Source organism: Phocoena sinus, chromosome 12 (assembly GCF_008692025.1).
Source record: "Phocoena sinus isolate mPhoSin1 chromosome 12, mPhoSin1.pri, whole genome shotgun sequence".
NCBI lineage: Eukaryota > Metazoa > Chordata > Mammalia > Artiodactyla > Phocoenidae > Phocoena > Phocoena sinus.
The window spans coordinates 67,540,952-67,553,702 of NC_045774.1; the positions used below are offsets into that span (position 1 = coordinate 67,540,952).

General features: G+C 42.9%; 1 protein-coding gene across 3 annotated transcripts in view; it reads left to right on the forward strand.

Annotated features, from left to right (window-relative positions):
• Positions 1-12,751, forward strand: part of MDN1 (midasin AAA ATPase 1) — a 153,021-nt gene that overhangs the window by 93,731 nt on the left and 46,539 nt on the right. For 2 of the 3 annotated variants that reach the window (XM_032650959.1, XM_032650961.1), the window contains exons 53-63: positions 219-352; positions 3,319-3,476; positions 3,698-3,818; positions 4,184-4,394; positions 5,153-5,384; positions 6,078-6,207; positions 6,870-7,040; positions 9,508-9,722; positions 10,089-10,476; positions 11,234-11,343; positions 11,955-12,660. In XM_032650959.1, coding sequence (XP_032506850.1) covers positions 219-352; positions 3,319-3,476; positions 3,698-3,818; positions 4,184-4,394; positions 5,153-5,384; positions 6,078-6,207; positions 6,870-7,040; positions 9,508-9,722; positions 10,089-10,476; positions 11,234-11,343; positions 11,955-12,660 — 2,576 coding nt within the window. The remainder of the gene's footprint in view (positions 1-218; positions 353-3,318; positions 3,477-3,697; positions 3,819-4,183; positions 4,395-5,152; positions 5,385-6,077; positions 6,208-6,869; positions 7,041-9,507; positions 9,723-10,088; positions 10,477-11,233; positions 11,344-11,954; positions 12,661-12,751) is intronic. The other variant, XM_032650960.1, reaches the window with a different exon arrangement.

Consider the following 12,751-nt stretch of genomic DNA (forward strand, 5'->3'; position numbering starts at 1 on the left):
ATGCTTTTTTTTAAATTAAGACGTTATGAACATCTCTAGGTATGCACGACTAACTTGCTAACTTAATAGACAAAGATTTGCTTTCAATTTTGATGTTTCAAATTGACCCTTGTACTGAGAGTAACTTTTAAGTTGTAGAAATTACTGTTGATTTTGAAAATGTCCAGAGATTTAAATCTGATCAAATGTTCTTATTTTGTTTATACCAACTCTATAAGATCCAGAGAGTTATCACAGCCTGCCCCATGAAATCGTGGTCAATCTTGCTGCTTTTTTTGAACTTTGTGATGCGCTAATCCTGCTCTGGGTACAGTCCTCCCAGGCGATGGTGTCTGATGCCAGTGTTAATGAGGTAAGGAGATGTACCTGTTTTTATCTTAAGCAACATATTTCTTGGCACAAAGATTCTTAGGGGCAAGACCAACTTCAGTGTTGTTACATGTACAATATTATTTGAGAAGTTCTTAAGAATTTAAATAGATACACATATTTTAAAGCTTTATGGTGTTATAACTGACATATAGTAAGTCGCATATATAGTGTACAGTTTTGTATGTTTGACATGTGTCCACCCATTCTACCATTACCACAGTCCTGGCAGTGAACCTATCCATCACCCTCAGACCTTTTCCTCTTGTTCTTTGTTTTCTCTTCTTTTTTCCTGCCCCCCCACCTCCACCCAGGTATCCACTGATCTGCTTTCTGTTATTGGTGCTCAGTTGTGTTTCCTAGTATTTTATATTGTTCTTTTTTATCTGGCTACTTTCACTTAAAATCATTTTGAGGACTTCCCTGGTGGTCCAGTGGTTAAGACTCCACACTTCCAATGTAGGGGGCACAGGTTCGGTTCGATCCCTGGGCAGGGAACTAAGATCCCATATGCCATGTGGTGCAGCCAAAAGAATAAAAATAAAATAAAAATGAAAAAAAAATTTTTAAAAATCATTATTTTGAGATGCATCCATATTGTTTTGTGTCTCAAGAATTCATTCCTTCTTATTGCCGAGTAATAGTCCACTGCATGTATGTACTACATCTTATTCATCCACTTACCTGTTGATAAACATCAGAATCTTAACAGTTATATTTTAATTCACTTAATCCTTCTTAGACATGATTGTCACATATGGACTAAATTGGGCTTGAATCCAGATTATTCGAGTCATTCTGGTTAAACTAGAATTGTAGATCTTAAACTTTTTAGTCTCAAGGCCCGCCCCCCCATGGTCATAAAAGTTACCAAAAGCCTCAAAGAACTTTTGTTTATGTGTTTACGTGTATCAGTATTTAGTTTTAGGAAATAAATCTGAGAAATGTAAAAAATATTTATTAATATGTTTAAGAAACACAGTAACAAATTCATTTCGTGGTAATATGAATAACATTTTTAATGAAAAACAACTATTTTCCAAAAGAAAAATTAAGAGGACTGGAACTGTTTTACATTTCTGCGAGTCTCTTTAATGTCTGGCTTAACAGAAGAAACCTGGATTCTCACACCTGCTTCTGCATTCGGTCTCTTACAGTATGTTGTATGGATTGAAGTTTGTGAAGAAAAACTGGCCTCTATTTCATATGGCTAAGAGATTGGAAAGGGAGGAGTATTTAACAAACATTTCACATAACTGTGATATTCTTCTTTGATTCTATACCACAGGTGGACAAGTGTTAGTTTTGTAAAGGTTACCTGTAATGTGGAATCTGAAAAACTATCATTGATCTTGTCATGCGTTAAAATCCATTGGCCTGGCTTGCATTTTGGATGGACTTTTAGCCTTGCATGTATGTTCTCATGCACTGGTAATTTGGAAAGTATTGTTCAGTGAGTTACCAGATCTTCCAAGTGTTGACACATTACATTTTTCAATATAGATAAATTTAAAAAGTCACACTCATGAAAAATTACCACAAAAAGTTACCTCATGAAAAAATCTATAAGTATTGGGAAGTTGTCAAGCTCTTAGTTTTTCAGAGTTCTAGGTTTTACTTGAAGGTTCGAATTCTATCATCAGCAACAAATACTCTCCTGTTTTTCTTGAACTGACAGGTTGACTTCATTCATTTTCCACACAGTGTTTGCCAGACACCCAATCACAGTTTGTCCCCTCCACCCCCCGCCCTGTTTTTGGTACCATCAGTGCAAATGTCAACATAGTGAAAAAGGCAAATAACGTGGCATTATTATGAAAACAGCTCTGACATCATAAAACCTAAAAGGAATCACTAATCTTGAGACTACTGTAAAAGTACATAATTAGAAGGACAGCTAAGTTGGAGACTCACATACCTGATTTGCATTAAGAAGCTGCATTAATGAAAACAGTAGTTATTGTCATAAGGATAGACATATAGACCAGTGAAACAAAGAAGAGACTTTGGAAATAGACCCTCTTATATGGTCAGTGAAGTTTTGGGGTGTGGGGGGCAAACATGCAAAGGTAATTTAATGGGGAAAGCAGTTCATTCAGCAAATGGTGATGGAAAAACTAGATATCAATATAATAAATTAGAAATGAGCCTTTACCTGCTACCTTACATCATATAGAAAAGTTACCTCAAAATGGATCATAGACCTATGTATAAAAGCTAAAATTATGAACCTCTAAAAGAAAACATAGGAGAAAATCTTCACAGCTTGAGGATAGGCAAAGATTTCAGGGCATTCTTCATAAAAGAAAAAAATTGATGAATTCAATTTTGTCAAAATAAAGAACTTAATAGATAGCTTTAAGAAAAGGAAAACACTGGGAGACACTGTTGATAAATCACATGTAAATTTTATAGACAAATAATAAGACAGCCCAATTTTTTAAAATGAACAAGAGAATTTGAATAGATGCTTCTCAGAAGATAAATGAATGCCCAATGAGAACTTGGAAAAATTGCAACATCGTTCGTTATCAAGGAAATGTAAGTTAAAATCACAGTGCGGTGCCACCCACCAGAATGGCTAAAATTAAAATGGTCAACAGCAGCAAGTATTGGCGAGGAAGTGGAACAAACTGAAACCCACCTACGCTGCTGGATGGGATACAAAATAGTGCAGCTGCTTTGTCAAGCAGGTTGGTGGTTTCTTATAACATTGTGTGTACACTTACCACATGACCCAGTAATTCCATTTTCTCTGATAACTGAACTTCAAATAATAGGAGGAAAGAGCTTTGCCTTCTCTGACTGCCTTACTATCCCTAAAAATACTCCAGTCGATGCTAGATCTTTAACGTGTGTGTGTTGAGTATTGATTAATGATTGAAGTCAGTGTTTCGTGTCCTTTACTGGGAGATGTTTGTGAGCAGTTTTGGTTTACTTTGTTTTTAGATCTTGGGTTCTGTGCGGTGGCGGGACCGGTTCTGGACCGTGGCCGATACGGTAAAAGTGGATGCACCAGGCCTGGCCTTGCTTGCCCTTCACTGGCACTGGGTTTTAAAACATTTGGTTCGTCAGATCCCGCAACTCCTGATGAACCACGAAGACAAGTAAGAGTCATATTTAGAGTAACAATGTCAGTATCTACAGTATTGACGTTAAAGGGAGGAGGGTTAGGAATTGAAATGTGCTTCTTCTTGGCTTTACTTTGGTTTGTCCCCTTGGCCTGTTGGTGAATGTAAATCAAATACAAAATATGAGTGATGTTCTTACCATCCAGCATTTCCCCCTTTCCTTACTTCCCTTCTGCCCTTTATCTCCTTTGTTAAAGATATTACAAAGAGGTTCAGACCATCTCAGAACATATTCAGAATTGCTTGGGGAGCCCAACTGGTGGATTCATGGGTATAAAGAAGTTACAGAAGTTTCTGGGACGACCGTTTCCTTTTAAGGTACGACTTGGAAGCATGTAGTAAACACAAAGATTTGACCTCTTTGGCAGCTCTCCTGGAACGTGGGGACTGCCATTCAACTATACTCAGCCTTGCTTGCACAGCTTAATTCTTAAATGTTCAATGAGTACTATTAACTGACTTGTTAAATGTTATCATTTTACTTATTCTTGAGACTTTTAAGGCTGAGTAGACTTTAAACTTTATTACTGTGAATATCCTGAGATCTACAGGAGTAAACCAACTTTATGTTTTATAGAATCATTAAGGAAATATTTAAAACATTTTTTTCAGCCATGAATAGGCTGCTAAAAAGAACTACTCTTCTCCTCTGTAATAGGCTCTCCTGGGCTTTATTGTTTCAGGACAAGCTGGTGGTGGAGTGTTTTTCACAATTGAAGGTCTTTAACAAAGCCCTTGCCATCAGAGAGCGGATGCCTGCCCTTGGGGAGAGTGGATGGTGGGAAGACATTAGTCGGCTCCAAATGGTTGCTTCTGAATGGACATTAAAGAAAAGTCTCCTACAGGCCTGGGGGTTGGTCCTCAGAGCTAATACTCTGGAAGATGTCAACCCAGGTAATGTGCTCTGGAGTTTGGCTAGCTGACAGATGTTCTAAGCATATCCTCTGCTCTGCAGCCAGTACATTTTATTTATCTATTTATTTGTAGCCAATAAGTTTTTTAAAGTTTTCCCTTAGATATTCTCCTTTTATTTATTTATTTATTCCCTGTATACTATACCGACCACTAAATAAGTATCAGGCATAGGGCTAAACTTTTTTTTGTTTTTTTTTTTTAATTTTTTTTGGCCACACCACGCAGCTTGTGGGATCCTAGTTCCCCGACCAGGGATCAAACTTAGATCCACGGCAGTGAAAGCCCAAGTCTTAACCCCTGGACTGCCAGGGAATTCCCTAAACTTTACATATATTATTTAATTCTATCATTGGAATTGTGCAGGTATTAATAGCATTATTTAACACAGCGGTCCCCAACCTTTTTGGCACCAGGGACCGGTTTCGTGGAAGAGAGTTTTTCCATGGCTGGGATGGGGGATGGCTCAGGCGGCGATGGGGGGCGATGGGGAGCAATGGCGGTGGGGGGCGGTGGGGAGCAGCAGATGAAGCTTCGCTCACTCGCCCCGCTGCTCACCTCCTGCTGTGCGGCCCAGGTCCTAACAGGCTGTGGACCAGACCGGGGGTTGGGGACCCCTGTATTAACACATGAGACACTCAAGCTCAGGTGAAGTTGAACTCAGGTTAAGCTAATGGTCATGTGACTGGCTGTTGGGAATCTGAGCCTGACCGCTGACCACTGTGTGTCTTTTTGTCCAGATGAATTGAAGAGTCTTGTGAATGCTCAGTGTTCAGAGCTAAAAGCCAGAGGAATTTCACTTGGTTTTCTGGAGAAAAAGCACAGTGAAGCTTCCTCCCTGTCACAGCCAGGCTTTACCTCCTTAATCCAGCTCACCAGGAGTGTTCAGCTCTGGCCTGCAATGGAGTACCTGGCTATGCTTTGGCAGTACAGAGTCACAGCGGATTTTATGATGCAGGCTTGCCTGAGAAGGTGAGCCATCCTTCAGTTTTTTTCCTTTGGGGGCACTTATTTTCTTGCAAGGTTATTCCGTGTATTCCGTGTATTCATGTAAAACAAAGCACAGCGTTGTCTTGAGGGGGCATAGTTGCTGAAGCAGAGGGAGGTCATTTGCCACTTTGGAAAGCCAAAACTTCTTGAAGATTCTTTGCCTGTTTTGACTGCACTTCTAAAAGTTACTAGGTGTGGGACTTCCCTGGTGGCGCAGTGGTTAAGAATCCGCCTGCCAATGCAGGGGACACAGGTTTGAGCGCTGGTCCGGGAAGATCCCACATACGGAGCAACTAAGGCCGTGCGCCACAACCACTGAACCCACACACCACAACTACTGAAAACCGCACCTCTAGAGCCTGTGCTCCGCAACAAGAGAAGCCACTGCAGTAAGTCCGCACACCGCAACGAAGAGTAGCCCCCACTCGCCGCAACTAGAGAAAGCCCGTGCGCAGCAATGAAGACCCAACACAGCCAAAAATAAATAAATTAATTAAATAAATTTATATAAATGAATGAATGAATGTTACTAGGTGTTTTTCTAGTAGAATTATTTGCTCATTTTTAAATAAATGTACTCCAAGTCCTGTGTGTTCCATCTTCCCTTACATAGCAGTTTTCTAGCAGCTCATTGAAAGCCTACAGCCCACTCTCTCTCCCTCTTTATTTTTGGAGCAGGTCCAGCAAAAACCAGCAACCCCATATAGAGGAGGAGATAAGTCATCACATCACATTTTGTCTTAAGCACACACCAGTTGCTCCTCAAGAGCTTCGAGACCTTTGGTCCTTAGTGCACCATCAAAAGGTAAAAATCAAAATCAAAAAATCTCCTTTGCACTATGAGCTGATTAGATTTTCTATGGCAGACTGATTGCAGAACATTTATTTATTCTCAAAAACTGCATGTTGTAAAATTCTAGTCTTATCTGAATTAAGTTTCAAAGGGGAGAACTTTGAATGTTCTTTGGCAGTAATTTCCTTGGTATTTCTCTACTCTTATCACAGATCATTTCATTTGGTTTCCAGTTAAATGAGGCTAAAATATTTGCTTATTTTTATTTTATTTGCTCAAAAATGTATTGTCAGAGTGATTTTTACCCTTCCACAAGAGTAACTGTTAAATGTGAATAGTGGTAAACTGTAGTTAATGTAACTTCATTAGTACAACATTAAATTTTTTTGATAATGTTTTATTTATTGATTTATTTTGATCACATAATTGTGTGATTATTTTAATTAAGTTTTCTCATGCACTTTTATAAAGTCAGATCTTATGTTTTATAAAATTATAAATAGGTTAAGTGACTTGACCAAGACAACTGGGGTGGCAGAAAACCAGGAACATTAGGATTAATAATCTTTAAACCCATGTTAGTTTTACATGAGTCTTACAAGACAGAGAGAACTTATAACGATTTATGGAACCTTTCTCAAATACTCTCTTACTAATTATTCCTTTATCTCTAGATGTCTACTGAAGAAAGGATCTCTTTGTGGTCCGAGTTATTTAATTCCACGTTTACATCTTTCTGGAGCAGTACTGTGACCACAAATCCAGAGTACTGGCTAACATGGAGCCCTCTGCCTGGTGTGCAGCAGAGGGAGACACCCAAGTCCCTTCTGGACCCCACGTTAAAGGTTTGTTGCCATAAAATTATTAAAATGTTTGATGATAGTAGAAGAAACTTGTCAATGGATCTAGCAATGAACATTTATTCCTAGGATAGAGCAGTGACTAAAAGTAAATGATTGCAATACTTTATTTTCTGTAAGATATTAATAAGTGTACCTTCAAAAAAGATATTCCATCTTAAATGATTTGGGAAATCCTGAATTAATGTAAACACAATTTCCTTTAAAAAGTCTTTAATTTCTCTTCTAATTGAAATATTTTTTCTAATTATTAGATTTTAAACAGTACAGAAACATGTAGATATGTGTGCATACGTGTGTGTGTATATATATATGCACGCACATATACATACACAATATGTATACATGTGTATTTATATACGTATATAATGTAGAATTCACTGGGAATAACCACTCTTTGTTCTGTATCCTTCTGTTAACATGCATCTTTATATTAAATGCATATGTAAATAAAAACAAGGCCACCTTCTTGGTTCACATGATATGTCGTGGAAATTTGCACCTGTCGTTCCAGCTTATTCTTTTTAAGGTATTCTACTGTACTAATGTGCTGGAATGCATTTAATCACTTTCTTCTTGATAAGCATTGAGGTTTCTTGCCTTCTCCTCCCCCTTCCTGTAGCAAACATACCTGCATCAACTACCCTTGTATAAGCCTTTGTCCACTTGTCTGAGTATTTCTGTGGATGTGTGACGAGAATTGGAATTTAACCCTTGGCCAAAGTGTCTTCACATTTAAAGAGATTTGTAAATATTATTAGAACGTCTAGGGAAGTAGGTTTTCGTTTTTTCACTTTATAAACCTACAAAAGAGACAGTGAAGAGGGAGAACATGAAGTCAGGATGACCACAGCGGACTTGGGACTAGAGCACGTTTCACTTATCATATATCCTGTGTTTCCGTATCTTTGCCCCACTAGGTGTTATTAACACTTTAAATTATTGCCAGTCATACAATTAAAAAATCTCATTTTGATATGTATTCCTTTGATTATTATTCAGGTTGAATGTCTTTACATACATATATTGATTGCTTTATTTCTTTCTCTGAATTTTCCAGTCATGTTTATTGCTCATTATGTTAAAAAAAAGAAAAAAAAAGTCATTAATCATCATTTTATTATTGAAGATCTCTTTATGTATTATAGATATTAAACCTTTACCCAACATATATTTGGAATTACATTTCTAGTGTTCTGTTGTCTCTCAAGTTTGAAGATGTTTTCTTATATCACAGAAGTTTTATAGTGTTTTCTTTTCAAATATGCCGGTCCCTTTCTACTTTCTGGCTTTGGTATCATGCTTTTTAAATAAGTCTTCCTTCATTACCCACAGAGTTTAAAAAAACCATTTTCTCATATATATTTTTTTTTCCCCAGCTGCGTTGGGTCTTCATTGCTGCGCGTGGGCTTTCTCTAGTTGCGCGAGCGGGGGCTACTCTTCATTGCGGTGCATGGGCTTCTCATTGCGGTGGCTTCTCTGGTTGTGGAGCATGGGCTCTAGGCGCACAGGCTTCAGTAGTTGTGGCTCACGGGCTCTAGAGCGCAGGCTCAGTAGTTGTGGCGCACGGGCTTAGTTGCTCCGCGGCATGTGGGATCTTCCCGGACCTGGGCCCGAACCCATGTCCCCTGCATTGGCAGGCGGATTCTTAACCAGTGTGCCACCAGGGAAGCCCTCATATTTTCTGTTTTTGTTTTTGTTTTATGTTTACATCAGTCTCATCTGGATATCTTGTTTTGTGAGGTGGGGATGCAAATTTTTTATTTTATACAAACAAGCATATCCTAAAGCAGTATTAGCAACGCCAGTTTTGACTAGTTCATCCTTTCCATCTCTTTTGAAATGGCCATCTCTGTCATAACACCTTATTCCCACAATGTTCATGGATTTATTTTTGGACTCAGTTCTGTTCCATTGCTCTATCAAGATTGATTTCTTTAGTGTAAAACATCTCTCAAAGCTTTTAGTGTTAAACCTCATGGGTCCCCAAGAGTTGCATAGAGTCAGGTTTGCTCTCGTGTATTTGACCCGCTAACCCTTTGTTCATGGACAGCTGTTCCTGTGTCCCAGGTTAACAGTCCAGGGAGACAGGCTCGTCCCCTGGCTCTTCTGTTTGTCTTCCAACTCCTTCCCCTGCCTCCAAGTCTCACCTTCCTGCCCCCAGCTCTGCTGCACGACTGGTCTTCCTGATGCCCAGGTTTGAGGGGTTTTCTTCTGCATGACTAAAGCACCCACTGCTCCTCCTCCATACAGAATGGAGTCCTTCAAAGGCCCGCTGCACCCGCCCCCGTTCTGCCCTTCTGGTCCTGTCTCAGGCTGATGTTTACCGGTTCCTAGCAACCTGAATCTCCTTTTAAAATTTCTTTCTTTCCTCTAAGGTGCCCCAGTGCTGCTTGTTGAAACCCTTTTTTTTGATTTCTAAAAGTTAACATGACTCCTCTCCCCTTATCAGGGTCCCGGAAGTCTCAGTAGAGCCGTGTTCTCCAAGTGCTGCTTTGAAGTCTTGACCAGCAGCTACAGAGCAAGTCCCTGGGATGTGAGCGGCCTCCCCATCCTGTCCTCCTCACATGTCACCCTGGGAGAGTGGGTTGAGAGATCACAGCAGCTCCAGGACATCAGCTCGGTGCTTTGGACCAACATGGCTGTCCCTTCCGTAGCAGAGTTCAGGTATTCCCTCCCCCGGGTAGACGGTACAGCTCCCGTCTTTCCTCCAGAGCATGTAGTGGGGACCTCGGTCAGAGCTTTCTTCAATAGTGGCTAGTTCCAGTGGGTGGATGTTTTCTGGCTGGATGAGCAGGTTTTCAGTCCATGACAGAGACTGCTGTGAGCTGGCCAGCCACTCTGTCAGCTGTAAGTATATTGTGATCAAGAAGGTGGTACTTAGAAAACCGTATCAGATTAAGTGAGAACAGAAATTCACCTCTAGGTGTAGGCAGTGCAGTCTGTCTTGTCATTTTCTGGAAGAACAGTAGCATGAGAAAGGAATGGTGGTCGCTGTGGAGCAGACCCTCAAGTGCTTCCCTGTCCCCACAGACGCACGGATTCCCAGCTCCAGCGGCTGGTGCTGTGCCGGCACTTGGCTGGCCTGGCAGAGCTGCTCCCCGAGACCCGGCGGCAGGAGTACGTGCAGAACTGTGAGCAGCTGCTGCCTGGGGACAGCCAGGCATGCCAGCACGTGGGCCAGACTCTTGGGGACATGGCCGGGCAGGAGATGCTGCCCAAGGAGCTGCTGTGCCTTTTGCTCACCTCCCTGCGCCACTTGTTCGGGGAGGGGGAGGGTAAGCGGGACCTGCCTGAGCCAGCCCGCCGTGGGAGCCTGTGGGTGAGCCTGGGCCTGCTCCAGATCCAGACCTGGCTTCCCCAGGCACGCTTTGACCCCGCCGTGAAGAGGGAGTACAAGCTCAAGTACGCCAAGGAAGAGGTATGGAGGGAGGGTTTGGAGCGCGGGCTGCATCCCTGACTGCCTGGCTTTGTTTAGTATATTACTCCTTTGTCTCCCTTTGGATGCTCAGAGCACAGAGGGATGATTTTACATAAGCTGCCCTGTGACATCCCAGGAGTGTGTTCTAAAGACAGTGTTTTCCTCTTTGCGGGTTCCTCTGAGTAGGTTCAGGCACTGGGAGGGGCCGTTCTGATGTTTCTGCTGATAGGCTGCCCTGGGCAGAGGGCACAGCAGGAGAACTCTAGTGGTATCCTTCCCTATCCAGATCCCTCTGCCTAAAGTAGGTTGTGGATATTGGGATTTGGGTAACTTCTTTAGACAGGGTATAGCATTCCTTAGGTTTTGAACTTTGGGTGTTTGTTATCCAAAACTCAGGAAGTAGGTAGATTTGGATAATGTGGTGTATCTCTTGCTATTTGAACTTCCAACCAAACTCAGGAACTGAATACATTAAGATAGTGATACACTAGTTCTGTATTTTGAAGAAGGAAAATTATGTTAGTTGGGGTGATGACCAGACTGCTGTAGCAGAGACTTAGAAGTTCATTGGCATAAATGAGATAGTGTCTTTTCACCTGACAGCTCTGAGGTGAGTGGTCCAGGTTAGTGGAGCAGAAACCCCTGCCCTTGGGTCATTCAGGTTCCTTCCATCCAGGGAGCGACCCTCCCCCAGGGCTTTGTCTCTGGGGCCTGGCCCTAGCTAGGCACAGCAGACCAGTCTCTCCCCTTCCGCTAGTTACAACAGCTGCAGTGTGAGTGGAAGACCCGGAGCCTCTCATCCCAGCTGCAGACCGGAAGAGACCTGGAGGCTGAAGTCGTCCTCGGTCACTCTCATCCTCATGTCAGGTAACACCGTAGTGATTATTCCAGTTGGGGGTTACTGGCTTGAATATTCTTTTTACAGTGTTAAGTTACAGTGTTAAGCTGAGGTTATGGTCTACATCTCTGAACTACATTAGCATACCTGCCAAAAGCCATGGTTATAATCAGGAAAAATACATACTCTGTGAAAGGCGGGGGAGGACTCGCATGGGGCCAGGAGGGTTGAAAGCAGAGCTTGTTCTCAATGTGGAAGGAGTGGGGTGTGATGACGTGCACTGTGGAGATCTGTTACCTTAGGAAATACTGTTTAGTAGTGGGTTCTCAGTTCCAGTCCTGTCGCTGACCTTTGGCTTTAAACCTTGGGTAGACCACTCAATACCTTAAACCTCAGTGCCGTATTTGTAAAAGGAAGGTAATAGTGCCCACTTCAGTGAGACGTGCCTCCAAAGTGCTCAACGACACGTGTTGCATGTGGTAAATGCCTGTGTATATATTATCCATTTTCATTATAATTGTCCATATATCATTTTATGCCTCAGTAGCTGAAATGTCTTCCTGCAGTTTTCCTGAGGCTCAGTCTGGATTTACTGCTTTGCTTCTGACAGAACTTGCATACTGTGTTAATTTGCCTTCAGGTTGCTTCGCCAGAGAATTGATCAGCTGGAGAACTTAATCTGCAGCCTGTCCAAGAAGCAGGCCTTCAGGCCCCCGCTGCCTGCGTATGAGTCCCTGGTACAGGAGGTCCACCACTATGTCACCAGCATCGCCAAGGCCTCTGCCGTTCAGGACCTGCTCACTCGGCTCCTGCAGGCCCTCCACACGGACGGACCTCGGGCTGCCCAGATGGCCCAGAACCTTCTGAAGGAGGAGGCCTCTTGGCAGCAGTCACACCACCAGTTCCGGAGGCGGCTGGCAGAGGAGTTCGCCCTTTACCCAGACGCAGCGGCCCCGCTGCAGGCATCCGTCCTGCAGCTGCAGCATGGCATGCGGCTGGTGGCGTGCGAGGTCCACGCCTCACTCCATGGTGGTGTGGTCTGCACGCACAGGCTGGGTGCCCTGGCCACATCCCTGTTGGCTTTCCCATCAGTGGGCCCCACCTTCCCCACCTACTATGCTCACGCAGATGCTTTGTGCTCGGTGAAGTCGGAGGAGGTCCTGCGAGGCCTTGGGAAGCTGCTCCTTAAGCGCCTGGGAGGAAAGGAGCTGGAGGGCAAGAGCCAGAGGCCCTGCCCCACCCAAGAACAGCTGCTGCTGAACGCCCTCCTGTACCTGCGCTCCCATGTGCTGTGCAAGGGAGAGCTGGACCAGCGGGCCCTGCAGCTCTTCAGACATGTGTGTCAGGTAAGCCCTCCTCCTGACGGGAGCTGGGGGCACGAGCAGGGCGCCTACAGGACGCTAGCGGTGCCCGGTGTAGGTGAGACAGTGTGGGAAG